General features: G+C 38.5%; 1 protein-coding gene and 1 long non-coding RNA gene across 2 annotated transcripts in view; one reads left to right on the top strand and one right to left on the bottom strand.

Moving 5' to 3' along the window:
* On the top strand, positions 1 to 23,739 carry ATP6V0D2 (ATPase H+ transporting V0 subunit d2). The gene is made up of 8 exons (XM_007430231.3): positions 1 to 354; positions 6,507 to 6,678; positions 11,635 to 11,813; positions 14,402 to 14,481; positions 16,019 to 16,096; positions 19,687 to 19,863; positions 21,513 to 21,590; positions 22,572 to 23,739. Exons 1-8 carry the CDS (start codon positions 225 to 227, stop codon positions 22,731 to 22,733), a joined length of 1,056 nt encoding a protein of 351 aa, XP_007430293.1. The 5' UTR covers positions 1 to 224; the 3' UTR covers positions 22,734 to 23,739.
* The window catches only part of LOC148214767 (uncharacterized), a 31,926-nt gene continuing 7,814 nt past the window's right edge, over positions 1,513 to 25,624 (bottom strand). Inside the window, exons 2-4 of the long non-coding RNA XR_015797595.1 lie at positions 15,698 to 15,827; positions 12,311 to 12,393; positions 1,513 to 3,492 (exon numbers count right to left, since the gene is read on the bottom strand). This is a non-coding gene — a long non-coding RNA (uncharacterized LOC148214767). The remainder of the gene's footprint in view (positions 3,493 to 12,310; positions 12,394 to 15,697; positions 15,828 to 25,624) is intronic.

Raw genomic sequence — 25,624 nt, 5'->3', positions numbered from 1 at the left:
TGCACAAGTCTCCCTTGTACAGACAGTATACTGTCCTTTTCTTATAGGAAAAAATTAGAATTCTGTCTGGTAAGTTTATGTTGTGTAAGCACTGCAAATTGCAGCTGATCTGTATTGGAAACAATGAAGCAGGAAGAAGGAATTCACTTTGAACCAAACCAGTTCTAGGTCCTTCTGCTGATCATCTTCTGAAGAGAAGCACAAAACTCAGGGAGATTTCCATTATGCCAGGTTACTCAGAATTTTATTTCAACGTGGATCATGGTTATCTAGAAGGACTGGTCCGAGGCTTTAAAGCTGGAATCTTGAAGGCTTCTGACTATGTCAACCTAGCCCAGTGCGAAACCCTGGAAGGTGAGTGGGGTTAAATTGAAGCTCAGTGTTGTGGCTTTTGAAAATTGTATTATTGTCTCTCTCGTTTAAAGAGAGGAAAGCATCCTTATCTGGGCATTAGATTAAACTTTGATAAAATCATGTTGGATTTGTCACTGAAATTAGCAAAATTAAAACCTGAGAATATCTTTCAAAGAGATTGTTGAAAGCTAGGATGTAGACAGCTAGGGTGTAGGCAGAAACCACATTGAGAAAAATGTTGGTAAACTTTTCAGATATGCTATGACTTCCACACCACACTTCTATGGTAATAGCCTAATATTTAATCATATTAATAGCCAGGTCCATTAGCTACATTAAGATGTTACCTGAAACAAGCAAAATGAGAATTTTAGGCCTATGTTTTTTATTCATAAGCATAGAGCAGACTGAGATAGGCAATCACTCTGTTAAAGTGTTTGGCTACACTTTAGGATGTCTTGAAGTTGTAACAGATTTGTACATGTAGGAGAAGTACAGAATGTAACTCAAACACCTATTGTATTACAACAGTGAAGAGAAAAATTGGTTGATTCTCTGATTTTTAGTTCACTTTAGTTCTGATTTTGAGATCACTTTAGCTCCTACTAGTGGGAATCTTAACAGTGACAGCATAAGCAGTCCCTGTTAACTGGTAAGAGGTGGCCTGTTTTATTCTATAAAATCTCTGTGTTATAAAGAATGGAGAGTATTGATCATCTTTAGACATCAGACAGTCATGGGGGAGAGCTATATTTGAGATGCAACAACTTGCTTCTTTACCAGATTAACTTCTATCATACATTTCTAGCTTGGTTCATAAATTAGAAAAAGGCTATAAAGAAGTAAATCTTCTTTATAGTGGTTGAACATGAATGAAGTCTTAGCTATTACCATAGATTATTTTAAATACCTCTTTCTACCCATTAGATACCCAAACCAGCAAACAACTAAAGACAAGACAAAATATAAAATATTATTATTGTTAGGTAGACTGTATGCTGTCTGGCAGAAAGTTGGGATGATGATGGATTAAAACTAACAGTTCACATAATTATTAATGGATTCAAATGGCCTGGCTAACATTAATAATTTTAGTACCTTTGTGAGGTAGAAAGAGTGGGGAATAGCATTCTGTAGTTTGTGTTCCATAGCTTGTGAAAGTTCTTTTTTAGTCCACTAATGTGTTTTGGATATCTTGCATAGAAACCACCGAGTTATTCTGGACAGCTTTCAAGGTCTTTGCTTTAAGGATTAGATGCTTTTATTTTATTTTATTTTATTTTATTTTATTTATTTATTAAATTTTTCAACCACCCATCTCCCCCCAATGGGGGAACTCTGGGTGATTCACAATAAACATTAGAACATAAAATATATAAACACATAAAACCATAAATTAAAACATAACTAAAAAGAAGAAGGAGAGACCAAGGGGATGAAAACCTGAGGCTGAAGGCCGAGACCTCTATGGGGCTAGCCATCCCCATACTTGAGGTATTCCCACCCCACCCCAGACCAGGTGGCAGAACCAGGTCTTCAAAACCTTACGGAAGGCCAGGAGTGTGTGGGCTTATCGCACCTCCAGGGGCAGGATGTTCCAAAGAACAGGGGCTACCACAGAGAAGGCCCGCCTTCTGGACCCCGCCAGTCGAAGTACTTTCACTGAGGGGGTCCAAAGCATGCCCTTTCTGTGTGATCAGGTGGGATGGGTTGAAGTCATAGGGGAGAGGCAGTCCCTTAGATAACCTGGCCCCATGCCAAGTAGGGCTTTAAAGGTGATAACCAACACCTTGAATTGGACCTGGAAGTAAACTGGCATCCAGTGCAGCTCACAGAGCAGAAGCATTATATGGGCCCTCCTTAGGGCACCAACAATAGCCCGCACGGCTGCATTCTGGACCAGCTGTAGCTCCCGGATACTCTTCAAGGGTAGCCCCATGTAGAGCTCATTGCAGTAGTCTATCTGGGAGATAACAAGGGCATGAGTGACTGTTCAAAGGGCATCCCGATCCAGGAAAGGGCGTAACTGATGCACAACCCGAAGTTGTGCAAAGGCCCTCCTTGCCACGGCTGCCACCTGCTCTTCAAGCAGGAGCCATGAGACTAGAAGGACCCCCAGATTACGCACTGGGTCTGTCTGGGGTAGTGCCACCCCATCCAGCACCAAAGATGACAAAATCCCAGATACAGAGGAGCCATTAACCCACAGCCACTCCGTCTTACCAGGGTTCAGCCGAAGCCTGTTGCACCCTTTTTATCATACTTGATTGTCTTGTTTTATGCTGTTTTTATATTCCTACCATCAACTGCCAAAAATCTTAGTGTATATGATTATGTGCCTCCAAATCCTACTTTTGTGGCCTTGTTGCCATTTCTGACAGCAGAAGCTGAAAATTGATGCTATAGTTTACTGCAATATTTACATAGGAAACACTCTGTCTAACCCCTAAAATAGGTTTAATAAAGTTTTTAAAGAAGCTGCCCCTACTCATTTTGCAACATTTCACCACCCACTGTGTCCCTTGACCACCCAAGAAAATGTTAATTACAGCTCTTGCCACCAAAAGATTGCCCATTCTTGAGCTCAAAAGTAATGGTAGGCTTAAGTTAAACCCACTGACCTCCTTCCTAAGTAAAATAACAATGTGAATATTTTACATCACCAAAAGGTAAACTTTTAAAAAAATGGATGGAAATAAAATGACTGTATTTAACAACTATTGCTGCATTCAACGAGTGGAATAGAATAGAATAGAATAGAATAGAATAGAATAGAATAGAATAGAATAGAATAGAATAGAATAGAATAGAATAAGGCAAAGCAATCCTAGAACAATTCACACAAATGTAGCAGCTGAAAATGAGAAGCTACAAATGCAGGAATTGCTAATAATTTCTTCCATGTGATCATGTGCATGACTACAAATTATTAGAGATGAATTGTGCATGTGATATTTATTCATTACATTCAGTTTCCAATGCAATTAGAGTCACATGAATCACAGCAAAATGCTCCTGTTTTGAGGTCATTATAGGATATTTGGGGACCCAGATCTCTGATTTCTTCAGGGCCGTCTGAGAGGTGTTTATCTCCATGTAAGTCTTGCAGCTAGAGTCTCATCTATACATGTTTTGTGTCTAAAAAAGAAAAGAAATGAGGGAGTAGAATATGTGTGGCTGGAAGCCTCTGATTATTTGACATCCCACCCTTTTACTGCTTGCAAAGCTATAAACTTCACAATGTTTTACCAACAGATCACTGCTTTTAATTCTGCAGACCTTTGTTTAACATACAAACCCTCATTAGTTTATATTGGCAGGCTTTAGCCTAAGCAGACATAGAGTGGTTACTAGATCTTGAAAGATCTGGATGTCAGTAAAGACATACAGAAAATTTGTTGCTGTCATCCATGGCTGTCTGAATATTTGCAGCACAGATCTCGTCCCACAGCTCCAGCTCCACCTTCACCTCTGAGGCACTCTACTTGGGTGGATTACAGTACATTTTTCTGATTTATTTAGTATACAATTATTCTCTCTCTCTTCCCCCCTACTAAAATGAGCCTCAAAAAGTTTTGATTTCTCTTAGAAAAACACACATTTCTCATTGTTACCTAACGAGGAAGTTACTGCTCCTGGAATTGAGGAAGTTAGTTTCTGGAAATTACGTAGGAATTGGTAGCCCAAAGAAATAATAAAGGACATGCAGGTTGTTATCGCCTACTGCCTTCCTGTAGTCTAAAAGTCTTGAAAACATATTAGTTAAGCTTGTACTCATAGTCTGCTTTGCAAGAAAACTTCACTTATAGTCTATGTTGGTTCATGGTACACTTACTACATGATAAAAACGATTGTGTGACTCAACATCATAGCAGGTTTACAGTACTTTGCTTTGGTCTTGTTACATCTACAGTTTGGATTGATGCATTTCTTTGAACTAGATCTCCCTACCTGGTTGGTTTTGATCTGTACGGCTGCAATTAAAAAAATAAATAAATCAGATGCTTGTAGTTTTATTTTTGAACTGTCCCTATAAAAGCTGCTATAAAATTCCCACTGCTTGGGGAATGAATGGGTAGTGAAACTGTAGTAGTAGTAGTAGTAGTAGTAGTAGTAGTAGTAGTAATAATAATAATAATAATAATAATAATAATATAAAATGTTTACAAAACAAAATAATTGCCCCATATCTTATGTCTGGATTTATATCAGTGTGCATTTTAATGGCAAATAAAATTCCATATAATTCTGGGTTATTGGGAACAAATAAAGGAGTTGATCACTGCAGTCCAACCACCAGGAGCAGGCCAGAGATCTGCACGTGATCATTTTGTGGCATGCAAGGGGCTGCTACCCCAAAAGGGAGTTGAGTCAAGATAAGTAAGTGGATAGTACCAAAATTGTGTCTAACTGAAACTGAAATTTAACTCAATGTTAACGATAATTAAATTACTTAAATTTGGTTAGTATGATTTTCCCTTACTGTATATAATCTGGGCTACCAGATGTGAGCTGCACATTTTCAGATAACCATTCGATGACACCAAAGTTAGACTTTCTCATGGCTGCCATCTAGTGGCAGCTTAGATCTGCCGTATTCCAATAGAAGAGGATATCTGTAGCTCAGGGTTGCACTGTGGAGTCCTTGGTGCTCTCTGAGCTTGGTTGTTTGCTTGCAGATGTTTCATTACCCAACTAGGTAACATCATCAGTGCAAATTAGTGTGGGGTTTGCTCCCTGTTTATATGCAGTAGCTTGCCCTGCCACTGTTGGTGGAAGTGTGGTTTTCTCCTTGGTAGTTCCTTGATTACAGTTTTCTGGTTGATTATTTGCCTGGTGTAAATCCCTGCTTATCTGGGCATTGGTCGCTGGAGAGAATGTGTTCTGGTCTTTTTGTTTCCTTCTTAGCTTTTTTATTGTTTCTTTTGAATGGTGTGTAAATGTGGTTTATCTCTATGTGTCTGATGGCTGATTTGTCTGAATGCCAAGCTTCCAGGAATTCCCTAGCATTTATGGATTTAGCTTGGTCTAGGAAGTTCACTGTTTCCCAACTGAAACTATGGTTGAGTCTGTCCATGCATTATGAGTTTTCATCGTGTCTTCTGACTGCTAGTTGGTGTTCTGTACTGTATATAAACAGGGAGCAAATCCCACATCCACTAGCACTGATGATGTTACCTAGTCAGGTAATGAAACATCCACAAGCAAACAACCAAGCTCAGAGAGCACCAAGGACTCCACAGTTCAACCCTGAGCTACATATATCCTCTTCTATTGGAATACGGCAGATCTAAGCTGCCACTAGATGGCAGCCATGACAACCAAGCTCGGATAGCACCAAGGACTCCACCGATAGTCCTATTTTTGGGAGAGGTTCTGAGAGCCATACCCAAGGTTTCTGCAGCTGTAAATTGTGAATTGCTGGCTTACTCAAAGATAACATTATCTAGTTTTCTTAGGTAGGATCCAGACTTGTTGCTGTCTTGCAAGCCAAAACCTGGGGCCAAGAGCACATTCTGCTTTCAGATTTTGGCTTGTCAGGAGAGTAACATGCCAAATAAATTATTTATTACCTTCATCTGATGATAGGAGGAATCAGGTGGAGTAATTTGGTTATACATCCTCTTATTTCTGACTTACTCTTTTATGCTTTTGAGGTCAACAGAAACTATTGTTTGCCCCAGTTGTGGTTTGGAAAGTAGCTTCAAACTCTGATTTCAGATCCTGGTTTGTAATCTCTAAACAAATTATGGTTTATAACCAGACTAGAGATTAAAACCAACGGTAGGAACATTCACACTCTGGAATGCTCCCCCTACCCCAATAGGCCTACTATACCATTTTTTTAAGTGCCTGTTGAAAATGCATTCTCCGCTCAGGCCTACCCAATATAAATGTTGGAAAATGTTCTTCCCCACTATTTTTAATGAATATTGTTGTTGAATGAGATATTATATTATTTTAGGGTATTATGATTATTATAATTAACTGTTTTGAGATGCTTTGGCCTAGGAAGTGGTTAAAAAATAAAGTAAATATTGTGTGAGTGTGTACATGTGTTTGTCAGTGAAACAAGAAATCAGTATGATTTGTCACTGACTTTGTTTGAAGACAATACATTTATTTTTATTATCTTTTCAATTCTGTTTTAGACCTGAAGTTACACTTGCAAACCACAGATTATGGAAACTTCTTGGCCAATGAAACTGGCCCCCTCACCGTCTCTACAATCGATGACAAACTAAAAGCCAAACTACTGACAGAATTTCAATATTTTAGAAATCATGCCTTTGAGCCACTTTCAACATTTCTAAGTTATGTTACGTAAGTGAAGTTACTTCCTGAAAAAATTATACTAGTCCTCAACAGTGAGGAGCTCAAATCAATATCTTAATAATATTGAAAACTAATATTTGGGTAAAAACTAGAAATTATTGTCTCACGTGGCAGCTCCTAGATGTAATTGGCTGATCTTTAATGGCTAAACATGATCAGACCAGGTGAATACGTGGGCGGGAGACCACAGGAAATCCTAGGGCTATGGATTAGATTGGGATACTGAAAAAACTTCCCAAGAGATCATGACAAACCCTTTCTGTCTGTTGCCGAGAAAGCAACATGGACATATTCATCTAGTCACCAGAAGTTGAATTCAACTCAAGGAAGGCTTAGCTGTTTTATTTATAATGTCTAAGATACAAGTTATCTCATGCATACAGATTCTTAAATATGCTGTTACTATTTAAATATTAGTCATGAAAATTCCCATGTTATGCTTGTCAAATTGCTTCATTAATGCTGTCTTCCTTGCCAGGTAGCTTCACACTGTTGGAATGGCCAAGCAAAATAAAGAAAGTTTCCATCCAGCTTCAGAAATATTAGTTTCACTCATATGCCAGTTTAATAAATGGACTTATTTTGTTAATAAACATTTAGCAATAAAGCATTTTTATGCTGCCATACAATTACTAGATAGTCTTCTGTAACTCTTTGCTGTCATCTAGTAGTCATTTGGATTTCTTCAGACCAACTATGGTAGCCCTATTTAAAATGTGAAACAGAATTGCAACCACATTTTTTACTAGAAATTGTTTTTTCTATTGTTGCAGCAATATTTTACTCAGTAGAAAAGATGAGTCATAATAATGACAGAAGGTTTTTCACCTTGTTGACTTTTCTTTCTTTGCAAAAACTGGTTGTGATTTCATATCACAGAATCACAGAGAGAGAAGATATCTTAAATAGAAGTCATCCTGCTCAGTGCAGGATCTGCTAGAATATCTCTGAGGCATGAACACCCAGCCTCTGTTTAAAAACTTCCAGCAAAAGCAAACTTACCACTTCATGTGGCTTCATGTTCCACTGGCTGACAGCTCATATAAACAGGAAGACCTAGCCTGAACCTATTTCCCTGTAGCATGATTTAGTTTTCAGAAGTGCTTTAAAAAGCTGTATGAAGTAACTGATCCCAAACTGAGACTGTTCAGTGAATGCTGAATGCAGATTATTGTAAAAAGCCTGGCATCTTTAGGCAGCAACCCAGGCAATCCTGAGTAATGGAATGACCACAGTTGTTCTCATCAGCAGCACCTTCACCCCCACCACCATCTTCATCATTGTTTCTTGCATTCTGAGTAGCATCAGGTGCCTGGGTCTCACTTTCATTTAAATTTCTCATGAAGCTCCTGTCCTATGTTGTTCCTAGGGTTTGTGGGCAAATTCAAATGCAGGGGCGTCCAATCACTCAGCACTTCTTGGAGCGCTGACCATAACATTGAGTGCTATTGCTCTCACTCTCTAAGCCAGTGTTTCTCAACCTTGACAACTTTAAGATTCAGCTCCCAGAATTCTCCAGCCAGCTTCTGGAAGTTGAAGTCCACTCATCTTAAAGTTGCCAAGGTTGAGAAACACTGCTGTAGACGGCATGCTAGTAAGCAGTGTGAGCAAACCTTACAATATGCCATATAAGCATTCACATGGTTGCCTTAGCCTTTGCCTCAGCAGTTGTAACAAGAACTCAACAGGGGCTAAAGGCCAACAAATCTCCTCTTTCATGCCAGGCATTGGCACTGTGGTTTGAACTAGACATGTTAGTGATACTTGATCGCCTCATTGCTGTAATGTTCTGGGTACCTGATATGGCACTTTTACATAATAGAAGGTGATGACCTAATTAGGGAATATCACACTTAACTAACCAAGTAGAACAGTATTCAATACATGTGGGGCCTAAGCAGGGATGTTGGTATTTATGGTCATTATTCATGTTTACTCTTCACTGTTCCACTTTAAATTGAGTTAAATTATTTTAATATGTCATGTTATTATTACCATGGAGATATTAATTTTTGGAACAATTATTTTCTGTTGTTTTGTATCGTTGCTGTAAAACCACTCAGAGTCCTTGGAGATTATGAAAGTATGCTAATTAATTAATTAATTAAGAGGTTGCATCTAAACATGAAAGATGCAAATGCTAGGCCAACAGATACTGTTCGTATTTCATTTGGCAAAGTTGCTTTGAGATGCTAGCATCCTGGAAACTAAGTAGAGTCAGCTGTGGTAAGTACTTGAATGGAGAATCATCTAGGAATTCCAGGGCTCTTAGCTAGACTGGGAAGTATTTAAAACCCACCCTCATTGTTGACGAAGACAAAGGAAAAACATTTTCATAACACTGCCAAGAAACCTGCCTGGATGCAACCACCAAGTTCAATTCAGGGTGCCACCTTTATCTTGGATTTTTATTATGAGTCATGTTTGGGATGTTTTCTGGGAGAATTCTGGGAGACTTGGAAATCTGGGAAGAAACTTCTAAAACCTCTGACTGGTGTCTTTATGCATTGATTTATTTAACTTAAATCCAGAGGTGAAGCCAATTCCTTCTAGAAACCTCTCCTTGAAAAATAGTGTGACTGATTTTATTGTAACACGTTTCCCTTAGGTAACTAATTTGGGACCCCATAAAAGAGCAGTCATGTGTTAGCTATGTTCATTATTGCTGCATCTTTACAGCATTGAGGATTTTTTTGCCTCAAGTGTCAGAATAAGTGACTGACTTTGAGTAACATGCACTTAGCTTGGAGACTGAGAGCCATCTGTCATGATCTCTCAGGCAACATGTCCTAGTCTGTCTCCTGAATTGCCACCAATGCTTTGGGGTCTCTTTGTTCAATCTCAGAATGCTGATCAAGGAAGAGTGACCTAGATCCTGTTGTAACCCCCTTCTGATTCTGTCAAAGCAAAATCTGTCACACTTCTAATATATATGGAAAATTAACATCATATTCCTATGCAAGTGATAACATTTGCGTTCACTTTTAAAGAACTATGATTCCCATAGTTTCTGCTGCTGCTGTTCTTGTGTGGTGAACAAATTCTACACAATTTGAATAAGTTTAAATAGTAATGGAGCATGTTAAACACCCCTGTTCAAGCTCCACTGAAATAAATGACTGCTTTCCAAAATATGTATCTGCTAAAGAGAATGATCTAATTCTCATTCAAGGACAAACAATCAAAATTACTTAGTAGGATAATTTAATACATTAATGTTGAGACTCAAAACATGCTTAGAAGCTATTTGTTAGTAATGGATTCTTCTTCCTGATCTGCAGTAAATATATATACAGTACTTTTTTTTTTCTTTGTGCCTTCAAGTCAGCATTGACTCCTGGCAACTGCCTGGATTAGTCCCTGAAGTGTCCTTGGCAAGATTTTCAGAAGTGGCTTGCCATTGCCTCCTTCCTAGGGCTGAGAGAGAGTGACTGACCCAAGGTGCCCCAGCTGGTTTCATGCCTAAGGTGGAACTAGAATTCACAGTCTCCCGGTTTCTAGCCTGATGTCTTAACCACTACACCAACCTGGCTCATACATCAAAATACTTACCTTTTAACTCTTTATAACACCATTGAAATATTAGATTTCCTTCTTTTGTTTGAAGCAATGCTTCTTTTTACTCAACCATGAATGACTGATTTTGGTTGGAGTTGACTTAGTGCCTGAAACAATTAATTATCTGCAGTGTTTTATCATTCTGAATTAGAGACATAAGCTATTGATTACAGCAAAGAGCTCTACAAGAAGCTGCCTTAGAAGATAACTCAGAAGCTAACATTGGTGTAAAATGCAGTACAATTCAAAGTGTTGGTCTTAATGTATAAAGCCCTTTATGGTTTGGCACATGGATACTTGCAGGACTACCTGGTTCAAGTAGAGCTGTTCCATCCAGTGCATTTGCCTTGAGTTATAATGCAGGAAGCCCCCACCCCCACCCCCTGAAGGAATCAGGGGAAAGTGGCATGGTGCTTCTTGCTCCATGCTCCATCTCTGTGGAATGTCCTACCCCTGGAGATGTGGATGTTGCCCTCCCTGACGATATTAGGAAGGCTGTCAAAGCAGAGCCTTTAAGGGATATTCTCTGAATTTTAATAGTTGTTTGTTGGGATGTCAATGTAGGTTGGATTTTGTGTCCTGCTTTAGTGTGAATAGACTTTATATGCATTCTTGTAACCTGCTGAGGGTCTGCGGTATACAAATACTGCAAATAAATAAATGGATTTCAATTGATGATTCATTTCTTAGAATGCCATATTTAAATCCCTGCCGTTATCAATCTGACTTACTTGTTTCATGTAAAAAAGGGAGATTCTGTGTAAGTCTTTGCTATAAAAAGTATTTATTAAACATTAAGAAAAATATAAAATTTAACACAAAAGACATATCTCCCAGTGAAGAAGACTAAAGGGCAGAGATGTGTCTTCAAGCACATTGCTATGTGACGTATTAAGACTCAGTAGTACTGTATGTGTCTCCTATTCATCAATATAAAGTAACATTCTGTTCCCAAACCTGTTGCTTTCCAAGTACTGTCAGCTCAACTGCCATGGTCAGGGTTGGTAAGAGCCATGGTCCAAAATATTTGGATGGTATAAGTTTGAGAAAGGCTGACGGAGAGATGACGAAGAATGAGGATCATATAATCCACATGCTCGTAATGAAATGTGAAAAGAGTTGGACCTCCCCCCCCCAACGTGCAATAATGTGCAAGATAGATTCCTTTTAGATGTTATGTCACTTTGTCTAATGTAGCATGATCTTTTGAAGAGATCCTTATTTCCATTTTACTATATGATCCCTGCTAAGAGAGAAATTAAAGTTCTGCTACAAAGCCCAAGATACTATATTTAACATTGACATTAACCAGATTCATGGATTTTAAAATATTATTTTCCAGAGAATGCAAGAAATCCTTTGACTGATGTTATCTTGTCACACTAGGTACAGCTATATGATTGATAATGTGATTCTCCTCATTACTGGTACATTGCGCCAAAGACCAATAGATGAATTGGTTCTTAAGTGCCATCCTTTGGGCAACTTTGAGCAAATGGAAGCTGTCAGCATTGCTCCAAACCCTGCAGAGCTCTTCAATGCAATCTTGGTGGATACACCATTAGGTATGCTATTTAATCTTTTCAAAGATCTCTATATATGTTCTCATGGGAAAGAACATTTCCTATTACAGTATATCTTCTTTCCATTGAAGAACACAGGGCCCATCAAAATGAACATAGCCTATCATTAGTATATTGTGATTTACTTGGTGATTACTCTTCACATATTGTTTTAGTGAAGGCATAAATATTATATAGTTTCTACACATCCTTTAGCTAAGTAGATCACATGCTATACTGCTCTGTATGAATACTGGCTTTTTTAATGTATTTATTTTATTAAATCAGTTAACACAAGAAAAATACTTACAATAGTATTAACAATATAATGTAGCCTCAATATTAATAACAATGAAAACAAAAGAAAATGAGGGGAAAAGAGGAAAAAAAGGAAAAACAGCCTGGAAGAGTGTTTTCAACCAAAAATTCCATGACAGTTTTCCAGAATGTCTTCTTCCTTGCCCCTTTGTCACAATAATCAATTAAGCAAAAACACCTACATATATATCAGCGGTCCATTGCTGCCATCAGGTAGATTTCTCCTTTCCATGTTGTATGATGATTCTTTTAGCCAACACCATGCCTGAAAAAAATGGAAAATTCTTAATGTCTCGATTAATTCCAAATTTTAGGGAGGCAGCCAAGAGAAAGATACGCTTCTTTAACCCAGAGTAATTGATCCAGCAATAATAAAACATATCCAAACCAATATCCCAACTCTTGAGTTGCATCTCCAACAGCAAGGGGATTTCAACCAATCCTTACTGAACAGTATCTGGGGCAACCAATATGTAGAAAGCACTTTGGGAGGTTGCTTTGCTAACCTCATTTTAAGATGATAAGAACCTAATTATACATTATTTAAAGTGCCCCTTCACAGATTTATTTAGACAGAACATTCAAACTCATTATTCCAAAAGCTGTGTCAATCACTTATTTCAGTTTCATCAACTTCCTATAACAGCCATATTAAAGGCTTTCTAAGCTGCCAAAGATGCTTAGGCCCTGTTTGTCTGATGTCTCATGTGGCTACTTTCAAAGCCATTCACAGCTTCTCCACATCCATGTCACTTTGCTAGCTGTCCCAGTGGACCTGCATGCATACATAGGGAACCAGGAACAGCTTTTGAAGCAGTCATGACCTTTGCAAAGGATGAGACTCCTTTAATGCTCCAATAATACTTTGTCTTAACATGTGAAGTACCTCTCTCCAAAATCCTCTCTTGAATGCTTTGCATCTTCCTGAAGAGAAGACCTGATCTTAAGTGTCATTGGTGCAACCCACAGTGGGGTTTAGGAAGAGCACAGCAATAGATACCTAATCTCCTTCAATTGAGCATGAAACTGAGCAAACTCAGGGAGGCAGTGAAGGACAGGAAGGCCTGGCGCAATATGGTTCATGGGGTCACGAAGAGTCGGACACGACTTAACGACTAAACAACAACAACTCCTTCAAATCTCTGTTGACACATAATGATTAGGGCAGAATGGTGAGATAGCATGGATTTTTCTTTTCTTTTCTTCCTTACTTCATCTCCAGTCATGTAGGGGTTTTAACACTACCAGCATTTCCTATACAGGTAGTCCCTGGATTAAGAACACCCAGGTTACAGATGACTCATAGTTAAGAATGAAGTCTACTGTAGCAAAATTCAAGTTAAATACACAATGATTCAAGTTAAATACACACTGGTTTGAGTTCATTACACAATATTACTTATACAATATTATACAATAATACTGTTCTGGTTTACAAACAAATTCAATTTAAGCACAGACCTTGGGAGCAGAACTTGTTCTTAAACTGGGGATTATCTATAGCTCCATCTAAGGTGATAATTTGGTTCTCTATGCAAAAGGGGGACATACATATTTGCAATCTGAATAGGTCTCTGTGCGAGTTTGGTGACAAATGAACCAAAGCTGCCTTCAATTGCGTTAGATCGCTACAGTCTTCTTCAATAAGGGCAGCCTTCTGATATGAGGAACTTCTCCCAAAGTCCCAGCTAGCATGGTTATGGCTGAAATTCTCAGAATTAAAGGAGGTTGCAGACTAAGAAGATGCTCTTATAACAATGCTTCTCCAAGATTTCAGATCTGACACACCACTCACTGAACATGAGATCTTTGCATATACAACATACAGTATGGTCTGCTATTGAACCATCACTTTTCCTAACCCATTCCATGATAAATGCCAGCATTTCAGAATGCTCTGGGTTTCTTAAAGACAAGTATATTCAGACCCTGTATCTGGAATAGGCACTGTGTTGCCTATACTCTAGCCCCTATACAACTCATCACTTTTCTTACAACAACATCAACAACAACAACAAGAGTCAGCCACACTATCTAGTATTTGAAGGTGGAATCCCAGGAAGGTATGGCTAGCATTTACCATTTTAATTTTGCCACAATTCTTCTGGGAATTTAACATTAACATTGCTCCATAATCACATTACTTTTCTTATTTCCTCTCCTATCTTTTTTCACAGTTAGAAAAACTTCTTAGTGTCTGGACTTGTTTTTTAAAATGTAATAAATGGACATTTCTGAAATTTGGTCTCTATTTTAACTATTATTGTTTACAGCTGATTTTTTTCAGGATTGTATATCTGAAAATGACCTGGATGAAATGAATATTGAACTCATGCGCAACAAATTGTTCAAGGTAAACCGCACTTGGATTCTACTGGATTCTGTGGCGTAGAGAAATCTGCGTAAATTAAAACTATTAAAACAAGTGGCAGATTTATCATTGGCATCGACTAAATACAAATAAAAAACTGAGTATGAATAAGATGGGCGTGCATGTTATTGGCAGTGGCAAAAAGCAAAGGTGTTTAGGGACTTCCGTTCTACTTCTTGGTATTATCTGTCACGTGCAAAGCCATTCTGTTCAAGTATAGGACTCAACATGTAGAATTCAGGCAGGTTCAGATGCAAAAGGACAAATGGAAGGAGACAGAAGGGGGACAGATCTTCGGACTTCTCTATAACATTTAAATGGGAGCTTTCAAATCTCTCTCTGCTGTCCAGTATACAAACAATAACTATACATTAGAGGACTGCTCATCTAACTATGCAGAAGGTATCAACAACCCTCTGGGTGCTAATCTATCCAGGTTTGCTCACATATAAGCCCCTTTGAATTTAGTGAACCTATATTTTTGCATAAGATTGCAGGAGTCATCCCAAGACATTTTGCTGTGCATGACAGAGAGCAAAGTAGCTCTTCCACCCTCCTCCACATCTCATCCGAGTTGATTCAACTGGCAAGTCCACCCATCTTAAAGCTGCCAAGGTTGAAAAACACTGGGCTATACAGTCTTATTTTAACACTAGATGACTCCTCCACAGTGAAGACAGCTTTAGGGATCGGAGGATAAGCTCTCCACATACAGCTCTGTTTTCTAACACTTGACTGCCACTCCCATGCCCTGGCATCACTCTGTCTAATGCAGTGTTGTCCAAACTTGGCCACTTTAAGAAGAGTGGACTTCAACTCCCAGAATTCCCCAGCCAGCCATTGGTCTAATGGTAGGGCTAACCCCTCTAGGGTTGCTGTTAAAAAAAGCACTACCAGCTGATGTTGAAACTGACTCAGAAACCAAGATTTTCAAATTCAGGTTCCCTGTTAATATTGATCTTATTCAATATAGTTTGGGATGATTTCAGGTGGGCTAGAGGAATAGGAAGAGAATATATCCCCTACCTCACCACAGTACATTTTCTGATAATACGTAAAAATGCTCTCAAAATTCCCAGCACAGGCATTGGCTCCAACAAGATTCCTCCTTTTCCTATTATTAATTCCAGTCTCCAGAGGATAGGCAGAAATTAGCAAATCTGAGAAATGGATGTGGATGAAATTAAATTATTCTTACCCTTATGCCTCGCATCTCAGCTTCATACCCAGAGTTGCTAGTAGCAATCAAGTCAAATCAAATGAAACACACAGAAAACAACTCAGAGAGATTCATCCAGTTCCCCTCGGTGTCTCGCTTGTCCAAAAACCTACATGGGTTATATTGCGCAAGTTTAATGGTGGAGGAAATGCATTAACTTTGGTTTTTTTCTGCCGTGAACAATATGATGTAATTCATATTTTTCATATCATCAGAATTAATAACTCCAGTTAAATCTTATTTGTGATATTTCAAAGAAGTTTTTAAATGGATGTGTCATTTTTCTGTCCCATTCTTTAGTCCTATCTCGAGGCCTTTTATGCTTTCTGCAAAAAACAAGGTGGCACTACAGCCGATATAATGTGCCCTATTTTAGAGGTAAGAAAAGTTTAATCTATCTTCATTAGATCAAATCCTATAACCATAGTCATCATTTGTAAATGGATCCGCTATGTCTCTAGCACTAGTGTGGTTAGGCCGTTTGCAGCTTCTTTCATCACAGTTTTTCAGTGGTCCTCTTGACTGCCTTTTGCTTAAATTGTCCTCTTGAGCAGGTAAAACATAAAAAATCCACCTTGGCTGATATTTTTCCTTCCATGGTATTATAGCTAAAATCATAAGAACTGTCAATCATCTCATGATAATTATGCATTAAACTTCACTGCCATAAAAGGCCTTTTGTTAGCCATTACAGTAATACCTCAGTTCACGAACGCTTCTGTTCACGAACAATTTGGTTCGTGAACAGCAGCGTTCACAAAATTTTGCTTCCGTTCACAAACTCCGCATCGGGTGACGAACATGTCCCGTGGCCATCTTCCCTGCTCTGAGGCATGGTCATGGCTTCCTCTAGGCGAGATTGTGGTCACAGACAGACACTTGCCGTGAAGCTTTTTGATGTCACCTCAAGCAAGGTTAGTGTTCTCTCTCTTCATACTGTACTGTACTGTACTTTGTTTTATATTTTTGTGGTTAAAAAAAAAATACATATGGTTCAGAACGGATTAACCTTATTTACACTGAACCTTATGGGGAAATTTGATTCGGTTCACAACCAATTCGGTTGGCGACCAGAATCATGGAACAAATTAAGTTCGTGAACCGAGGTACCACTGTATTCAGCTCTTTTACCAGGGTTTTTCCCCCGCTTCTGCTAACCATGGCACAAACATCCCTGGCACCATCTTTTTTTTTTGCCATGTCCCCTTGACATTGCCTTCCTCTCACTGCCAGCCAACGAACAAGACAGATTTCAGCTGACCCTAAATATAGGGAAAAGCCTTAGGATTTGGTGAATTACATTCTAATAAAGGAGGTTCTTTTAAATCTATTTAGATTATTTGCATACTGCTTTTCTGAAAATAATATAACAGTTCACTAAAAAAAGAAAAAGGTTGCATTCAGAAAAGTCATGGAATCCAATGGTAATAACTTCCTCCCCTCACCCCTGAGGTTAATGAATTATGTTTGCTAATTGGTAGAAAGAAAAAAAATCACCAGTTTCACATATTGTATGGATTGATGTAAAATAACTACATTGGGACTAGCTTCAGACACTCTGCTAAGCTATATAAACCATAGTTTGCAAGTCACAGTACCAGGGTTCAACACAATCAATTTGTTTGCTACATTTCTAAACTCTTCCAATCTTTCCAATGGTAGGTAGAGTACAGAAGCAAATAAAAAACCAATTATCTCAGCTTAAAAACAGTACAATAATCAATCCCAAAATAATCAGTGAATAATAATAGCTGAGTGCCTCAATCATCTTAGAATCCAAAGGGTTACTGATGCAGAATGGTTTTAAGAGTCTTCCTGAATCAGAGGAGGGCAGGAGACTATTCAGGGGCAGCATATTCCACAATATGAGGGCCCCTACCATAAAAACTGCCTTCTAGTCTATGCCCCCTTAATTCCCTATGACAGTGGAACCCTTAGCACTCCTTCTCTTCATGTTTGAACCAGATGGGAAGAATTATGCTGGCATGGTGGTTCCCTAATGTATCCCAGTGCCATGCTGTTTAGGCTTTTATAGATAATAACCAACATTTGAATTAGGCCTGGAAGCATCCTGGTAACCAATGCAGTGACTTCAACATGGGTGTAATTCTGCAGTGCCCTGACTAGGAATCTGACTGTCCATTTTGTACCAGTTGCAGCATCTGAGAGTCTTCAAAGGCAACCCCACGTAAAACATGTTGCAGTAATCCAGTTGTGAGGTGATTAGGAAGTGAACTACTGTTGCCTAGGCATTCTAGGTCAGGTTGGGCCACATCTGCACCAGCTGAAGCTGGCAATGCACCCCCAGCCAAGACCTTTATCTGCTGTTCAAGAAGTAGGCTTAAGTCCAAGAAAACTGCCAAATTATAAACTAGGGGACTATGATCCCATCAAGAACAATTACCAGCACTGATGTTACCATACAGATGCAATGTTTGCAGTAACATCTTGCTAGGGATTAGTCTGAGCTTATTGTTCCCCGTTTAGACCCTAACAGCCTCCAGATACAGTTCTCGGCTACAACACCTCTAGCTTGGCCATGGTACTAGTATAGCAGTGAATGTCATCGGCATATTGATGGCCTCTTACCCCAAACCAATGGATGACCTCTCCCAGTGACTTCATGTAGATGTTGAATAACACGGAAGAAAGGACTGAGCCCTGTGGCACCCCTTTTAACCAGGGAGATGAGGTTCAGAAAGATACTACAATCAGTGGTATTGAATGTCACCAAGAGGTCTAATAGGACCAGTAATGGCACACTTCCCCCATCCATATTGTGACAAAGGTCATCCACTTGAGTCTCTAGTGCTGTTTCTATCCTACAATAGGGCCCAAACCTGACTGGATGAGTTCCAGATAATGCATTTCCTCTAGGATCCTCTGTAGTTGGGTCCCATCACTTTCTGAATAACCTTCAGGTCTCTTCAAGAGAGAGCCCACCACTGTTTTTTTCAAAGTGGTGGCATAATAATCTCTCTTAAAGAGGCACTTACCACTTCCTAAATCCAACTGTGTACTTCCTATTCAATTGCCCAATGGAGCCAGAAGGGACATGGATCTAACCAGCAGGTGATAGAGCTCATACTATTGAGGATCCCATGGTTTAGTATAATGTGTGAACATAGTCTATGTGAATCCACATTAATGAATATCTAGTGGACAGAAGAGGCTGCACAAAAATGCATTTATTAATAAAATAAATGTATAAAAATGCATTATATTAAGGGGGAGTTGCTTGCAAAAACATACAAAAACATTGTATACATTAGACAAAATTGCAAACATATCTGTTTGGAACAATGTGTAAAAAATACAAATGTTTATGTTTTTTCTTTTAAATTTCAAACTCGTAGGGGAATGGGACTAACAAGAATTTATGGATGGAAAAATGAGAAATTGAGAACAATCAAAACTGAGAAATTGCAGACAATGAAAAATGACAGATTTGAAAAACTGAGAAACTGAGAAAAATTGAAACTGATCAGCATCCATAGCTGGCACTCTTACTTTCTTCTCTTAGAGTTTTGTTGACATACCACTCCTTGGCACAAGCAGCCAGAATTAAAGATTGCATTAAAGTAATTCACTTCTGTAGTACACGGCTTAGTGGTATTTTTTTTAATAAGTAAGATTTGAACTATTGCACTTGCCAAATATCTGGCTATTTCTGCACAGCACTAATCTTATTTGTGCTCTTTCAATTCCCACTTTGGAATATGTTACATTACTAGGAAGTAATGTGAGTTCCCAATTGGGTGGAAAGTGTGTTTGGTTAACTTTTATGTTATTAATAAAGGGCAAAAAGCTAAAACAAGTTAAAAATCTTATAACGTTTTCTATCAACCCTGCCAAAAGACAGAGAGGATTTCAATGGATTACTAATACTAGGCATAGCCGTTACATATCTATAAACGATTTTTTTTTACAAAAATATTTAGAACTGTTGTATGTTTTGCTTCATTCAGTTTGAAGCTGACCGGCGGGCATTTATCATCACCATTAATTCATTTGGAACTGAACTAAGTAAAGAGGACAGACAGAAGCTGTATCCATCTTGCGGGAGACTGTATCCAGAAGGCTTAGATATGCTCGCCAAGGCTGAGGATTATGAACAAGTGAAGGGCGTGGCAGACTACTATGCCGTACGTAATGTCCAAAGGGTGCCTGACAAAAGCATATTCTATCTACAACACTGTGGCATGCCCTGGCAAATTTTAAATATCTTAAATACTGGGTCTGCCAGATTCTGAACAAAGCCAATGGCTAACGCTCAACCTGCTTCGTTAAAGGAAATGCATGGAGCTCTGGCCAAAGGAGGAGACTGCTGTTTCCATTCCGTACAGTTCCCTGCTGGTCTTGGTTGACTGAGATATGAAATATGATTGTTCCGAAAGAATGACTGCTGATAACACAGCTGATGTTCTAAGGGCATTACTTTATAATCGGGTCAAGAGCATCAAAATGGTGAGTGCAACTGGGTGATTGAAGCCCTACCCTTTTTCAATGTGCATCACATGAATTGCGTACATGAAAAAAGGGACAGGGTTTTGATTGCCGGTTGTGCCTGCATGTTGATGCTGTTGACCTTCCCTGCAAACTCTACTGAGTATCATAGGGTTATGGTACAGGTAGTAGGGAAAAATAGGAGGGAGTGCTACATACACCACTTTAAGCTATTGAGTGAAAGGCGAAATGTAATTCTGATAGTTTCCAGAGCTCTGACCCATTGAGAGGCCTACTGATAGCCTCTGCCACCATCTTTATTTTTTTTCTTGCTGAGGAATAAAGCACGTCTGTCTGTCCTTCTCAGTTCTCATGCCAAACAGGAATTGACACCAAATTCCAGTTTCTACAAGCAGTCTCTCTAGGGTTCTAGGTTGGAGGATAATCAAAAAATGAGGATTGGTGCTCTGCTTTTAGAGGAAAATATGCACAGCCTTCTACTTCAACCAGTTGTTGAACACTTAGAACCCTATTATAAGAGCCAGTTATTTGAAGATAATGTAAGAATACTATGTGTAGAGACCTCAAAGAAAAGAAATCTCTATTCTCTGGAAAGTATGCTTTCACCATAAGGCTCCATTTTTCTATACTTTTCTGATTTCGCAAATTATTTCAAAGAATGGTGCAATAAAGATACAGCCACAAGACAAATTCATTTTACATGGCTGTATTTCTCTGATGCTGTATGTGCAATGAGAGATACTGAAGGTCACACATGACACTAAGCCAGGATATTCATCTTAATTTCTTGAATAAATCAGAATTAGTTGGGATCATATAACATCCTGACCATAAGCCATGGTTTATTCATCATGTTGGCTGGATTTATGCAGTATACTAAGCCAAAACCAACCAAGCATACTATGGCTTAGCATGATGTATGAACCCAGTCCATGTGATGGTGATGTTATCTTACCATAAAAGATTTGTTGTACACATGTTATACTGAGTCGGTCCATCAGTCCACCTGGTTGGATCTGTTTACAGTGACTGAGTGACAGTTCTGCTTGGAGATATTAGAATTGAATCCAAGATTGTCTGTATACAACCCATATGCTTTGTCACTGAGCAATGGCCTCTATAAACTCTCCCTGAAGCAGTATTTTAGGGAAGGAGAGAGAGGGAGGGAGGGAGGGAGGGAGGGAAGGAAGGAGCATGCTTTGCAGTTCATAAGACATACAAACTAGAACTATGCACTGAAGAACTGATTTACCAAGATCACCTATAAACAAAAAGAAGCAATTTGTGAATGTTTTACAGAATATTTGGTGGTTGTTTGTGCTTTCAGGAGTACAGGGCTTGCTTTGAAGTGGTTGGAGGTGGTACAGGTGACAAAACGTTAGAAGATGCTTTTTTTGAGCTTGAGGTAAGATTAGATCCTCCTCTCAAACACTTCTTTCCAAACTCTTTCCTTTCAATGTGCCCTGAGACACTTTGTTTTGTGGGCCTCCCAACAGACATGTATGCTGTGGATGCACCCAAGACTAGGAAAAGACCTCAAAAAGGCTTCCTAGATGAGTGGGTTGGAAGAGATGCATTGCATGGTCACAACGTGACTGACAGAACAGGTTGCTTGTTCATTTGGTTTTCTTCACCGAGATCTTAATTTATTTTATTTTAAATTCTGGGAAATGACTGAGATATGAAGGGTTTGAGATCATTGCAATCACATGTGAAAGTTCATGTTTCAAGTATATAATAAAATGAATAAAAAGTCATAATACGAATATTTCATTTCTTTAACTGAAATACATTCAACCCTTAATGTAACACCCACCCTTTAAACATCTTTTGATGTACCCATCTTCTTCTGCAGCATGGGTCTTTCTGATATGCCACTCAAAGGTTGGTGTGTACTTTGTCCTAAGGTTCACAAACTCCTTGTCTTCTCATAAAGAAACATAATATTTCTCTTAACCTTTGTGATCAGCGGCCTCCACAGGATCTTGGCTTCTTTCATCAGAACGATGAAAACAGCATCAGAGTGTCATGCCACAAATTACACTCCTTTGGGGCATGTGTAATGATATGTTGCATGTAGAAAAGGGGTTGGGCCTGTGGCATGATGCCACAGTGCTGCTTTTGACAGTCTGCCCCTCCTTGCCCCTTCTGTGGATGCTGCTGTTTTTGATGCTCCTGTGAGCTATTTAAAGTGTTGCCACAAATGCTCAGATACGGTTAAAATTCAGGCCAGCTTTTACTGAGCAAAGCAAAAGGAAAGTCCATTTAGAAATACTGCCATTTGTAAAGCCTTTTTGAATTCTGGAGAATGAAGGACATGATTTGTAGTTAACTAGTTGTCTTTTAAAAAAAAAAAAAAAATTAAACGTATTTCTCTTTTGTACAGGTAAAAATGAATGTGCTGGCATTCAACAGTCAGTTTCATTTTGGTGTCTTTTATTCCTACGTCAAACTGAAGGAACAAGAAAGCAGAAATATTGTATGGATTGCTGAATGCATTTCCCAAAGGCACAGAACAAAGATTAACAACTACATCCCTATATTCTAAATTGTTGTCTTCTATTAAGGGTTCTTTACTAAATTGTTCCTCGTACTACAAAAAAAAAAAAAAAAAGTCTGTTTGCATATTTAGCCATTAGGAAGAGGTTGTCTTAGAATGTAGCATTTGGCTGTTCCCACATGTTCAGGCTGTTCAGAGGAAACAACTCAAATTAAACTGAGTAATTTTCATTCATCATATTACAACAAATGTAAGGTAAATACTAAAGCTTGTGATTAGAATGTTCAAATATCCTATTTTATAAAAGGCAATCATCGACTTAAAAGATTGTCAAAGATGTTTTTCCTTATAAAGGCAAGCTGCATTTGGGGGGAGTTCCAAGTCACATATGACTTAAAGATAAATGAGAATCAGTTGAGATAGTACTTCAGGCTGGAGATAGTACTTCAAATTGGAGATGCTTGTGAATAATTAGCAGCTGGACCAGAGGTTTCTACAGAGTGTGGTCAAAAAATTGAAACTGGTGGCTGCAATGGTGCAATTGAAGCACCACCTATTTTAACGTGTGTCATGCTTGTGATGCACATAATAAACAGGTGAAGCTTCAATCACACCATTGTGGCTGCCATATTGACTTTTTTGACCACGCTCAATGGATACCCCTCAGTTGGAGAGTAAGCAAAGGTACGTAAGTCACCTGGTCATAGCCTTTCACACTTTGGCAAGATGGATGGCATTTCTATTCATGTCACAGTAATTATTTTTAGATCTGCCTTTATTTTATGCAACATTGTGCCAAATTTGATCTTCTTTGGGGTTCATGTTGCCACCCAAGAGTTGGGATAACACTGTGGAAATCTTGCCAACTCCTTAATGAGCAGCACAAAAATTTATCAATTTAGTGTAACAACTGCAATACGTAATAATTTTAAGCAGCCAAATTGATTTCCCTCTTATGACTTAATTAGGTTAAATGGGCCTCTTTTTTAAGGAATGATGCAACTAGGAATCAAAAGCTACATCACAAAGCAATAATATTTAATTGGATAGTTCTGCTTATTACTGGCTTCCTTTTGGGTATTGTGTGTTTAATACGTATAGTATATATAATTTTCAGATTATCATTATTCTAGATTTCTTTGAGTTTTCTGTAGCAAAAAAACGCCCCAGTTTGATCCAGAGATCTTTCTGAATGCATATAAACAAGCCTATCCTCTAATATTAACTCCTGTGGAAGGGAAGGGATACTTGGCGTTAGTGCCCTCCCATGATTTACTAATGGGTGAATATGCTTAATTAAGCTATGAGTATCAATAAATCATCAGCTGTAGATGGGAATTATATCCCAGTAGATTAATTCAGAATTCACTGTGTGATCTCCCAACAATATTTTCTACCTGTGTGTATTAAAGTACTTTCTTAATAACTCCTGCATATGTAAATATGAAGCAATAACTAGCCACTGATGGCTTTTGTGTGTGGAAGGTTAAACTACATGTGAGATTAAATTCATCTAATGTTTATTTTTAAAGTAGCATAATCTGGGGTATCCAACAATGATCAAAATTATAGTGAAGACCTTCCTTCCAATTCAAATAGCAGCTTCAGAAGTGGGACTTTCCTATGGGCCACAGCAGTGGAGAAAAAAGTTAAACTGGTTGTGATCTGGGTATATATCTGACAGTCTGGCACTCCCAACAGGGTCTACTACTGCATTTTTCAAAATACATTTAATAGCACAGCTGGTTCTAGGAAATGTCAATCACTGATGGGGGAGAGAGAGGAAAAGAAAACCTCTTTTTAAAATCATCAAATTATATGCAGGCTTTGAATTAAAGGTCGAGATTGCATTGTGCCCTATTTATAAATCAGAGTCAACAAGAAATTACAAAGACAAAATCAACTCCGTTCCTTGGCATTTGCTTGCATTTTGAGGTATGTTGCAATAACAGAACTTTAATCTTCCTTAAGACTAATTTGCTAAGAGTAATAAATGTTGTTTTAAAAAGTTGCAATAAGTGCGTAAAACATAGATATAATTTTAATGAAATTGCTTTACAGATGTTTGTTGCTGCTTGGTTAATAGTTAACAGAATAAATAAATAAATTGTCCAGAAATATCATCTGCACAAATGTTAGTTTTTCTTCTGTTTGAAGATATGCTTGCTGTGAATTTGTGAGCCTGTGATTGATTGATTGATATATATATATATATATATATATATATAGAGAGAGAGAGAGAGAGAGAGAGAGAGAGAGAGAGAGAGAGAGAACATATACATACAAACAACATATATACACACACATACATACTGTACACATACATACATACATACATACATACATACATACAGGCTATAAGCTAGGCTGGGAAGTCCATGAAGTTATTAGAAGTCCAGTTTGATCTGAAGGAGAATCTACCTTTTTAAAAATATACACCAATATATAAGAAAGCTTCCTTGCTTTCTCATTCGATGAGAGAAAATATATTTCAGTGGGTGATGTCACAAATGTGAGTTCTGAGTTTTCTTCCGTTTTTATGTTTCTTTTTTCTCTTCAAGGATATGAAATATTTCAGATATTCTCTTAATGAGGACAAGATGGAACCCCCTCCACTTTCAAATCCTTCTTCCAATGTAAAGGTTCAAAAACAGTGAGGAGGAACTCTCCATCTGTCCCAGAGAAACTTCTTGAGGGACAGGGAGGAGTCAGAGGATGGGCTGGTGAAATATGCTACTCTGGGATGCCTGCCATGGCTGAGGTGAGGGGAGGCAGGAGAAGGAGCAAAGGGAAAGTGCTGGAAAGATGGCAGGATAGGCCAGGGGAATATATCACACCTGGATCCTGGTCCTTACTCCTGACACTATCACAGCAAAGAACAGCCTTACAATAGAAGCCAGGACATCAGTGGTATGAGCAGGCAGGGGAGGGAAGAAAGG

Source organism: Python bivittatus, unplaced genomic scaffold (assembly GCF_059951505.1).
Source record: "Python bivittatus isolate LINGU-HERP-01145 unplaced genomic scaffold, Pbiv_v1 ctg000590_np1212, whole genome shotgun sequence".
In the NCBI taxonomy this organism is placed as follows: Eukaryota; Metazoa; Chordata; class Lepidosauria; order Squamata; family Pythonidae; genus Python; species Python bivittatus.
The sequence above is the reverse complement of the archived record's forward strand: the minus strand, read 5'-3'. Positions and strand labels throughout refer to the sequence as shown.

Coding starts and splice junctions, on each gene's coding strand:
- ATP6V0D2 (XM_007430231.3), top strand. CDS start 225: ATGCCAGGTTACTCAGAATTTTATTTCAACGTGGATCATGGTTATCTA. Junction 355..6,506: donor CCAGTGCGAAACCCTGGAAG/GTGAGTGGGGTT, acceptor ATTCTGTTTTAG/ACCTGAAGTTACACTTGCAA. Junction 16,097..19,686: donor TAATGTGCCCTATTTTAGAG/GTAAGAAAAGTT, acceptor TGCTTCATTCAG/TTTGAAGCTGACCGGCGGGC.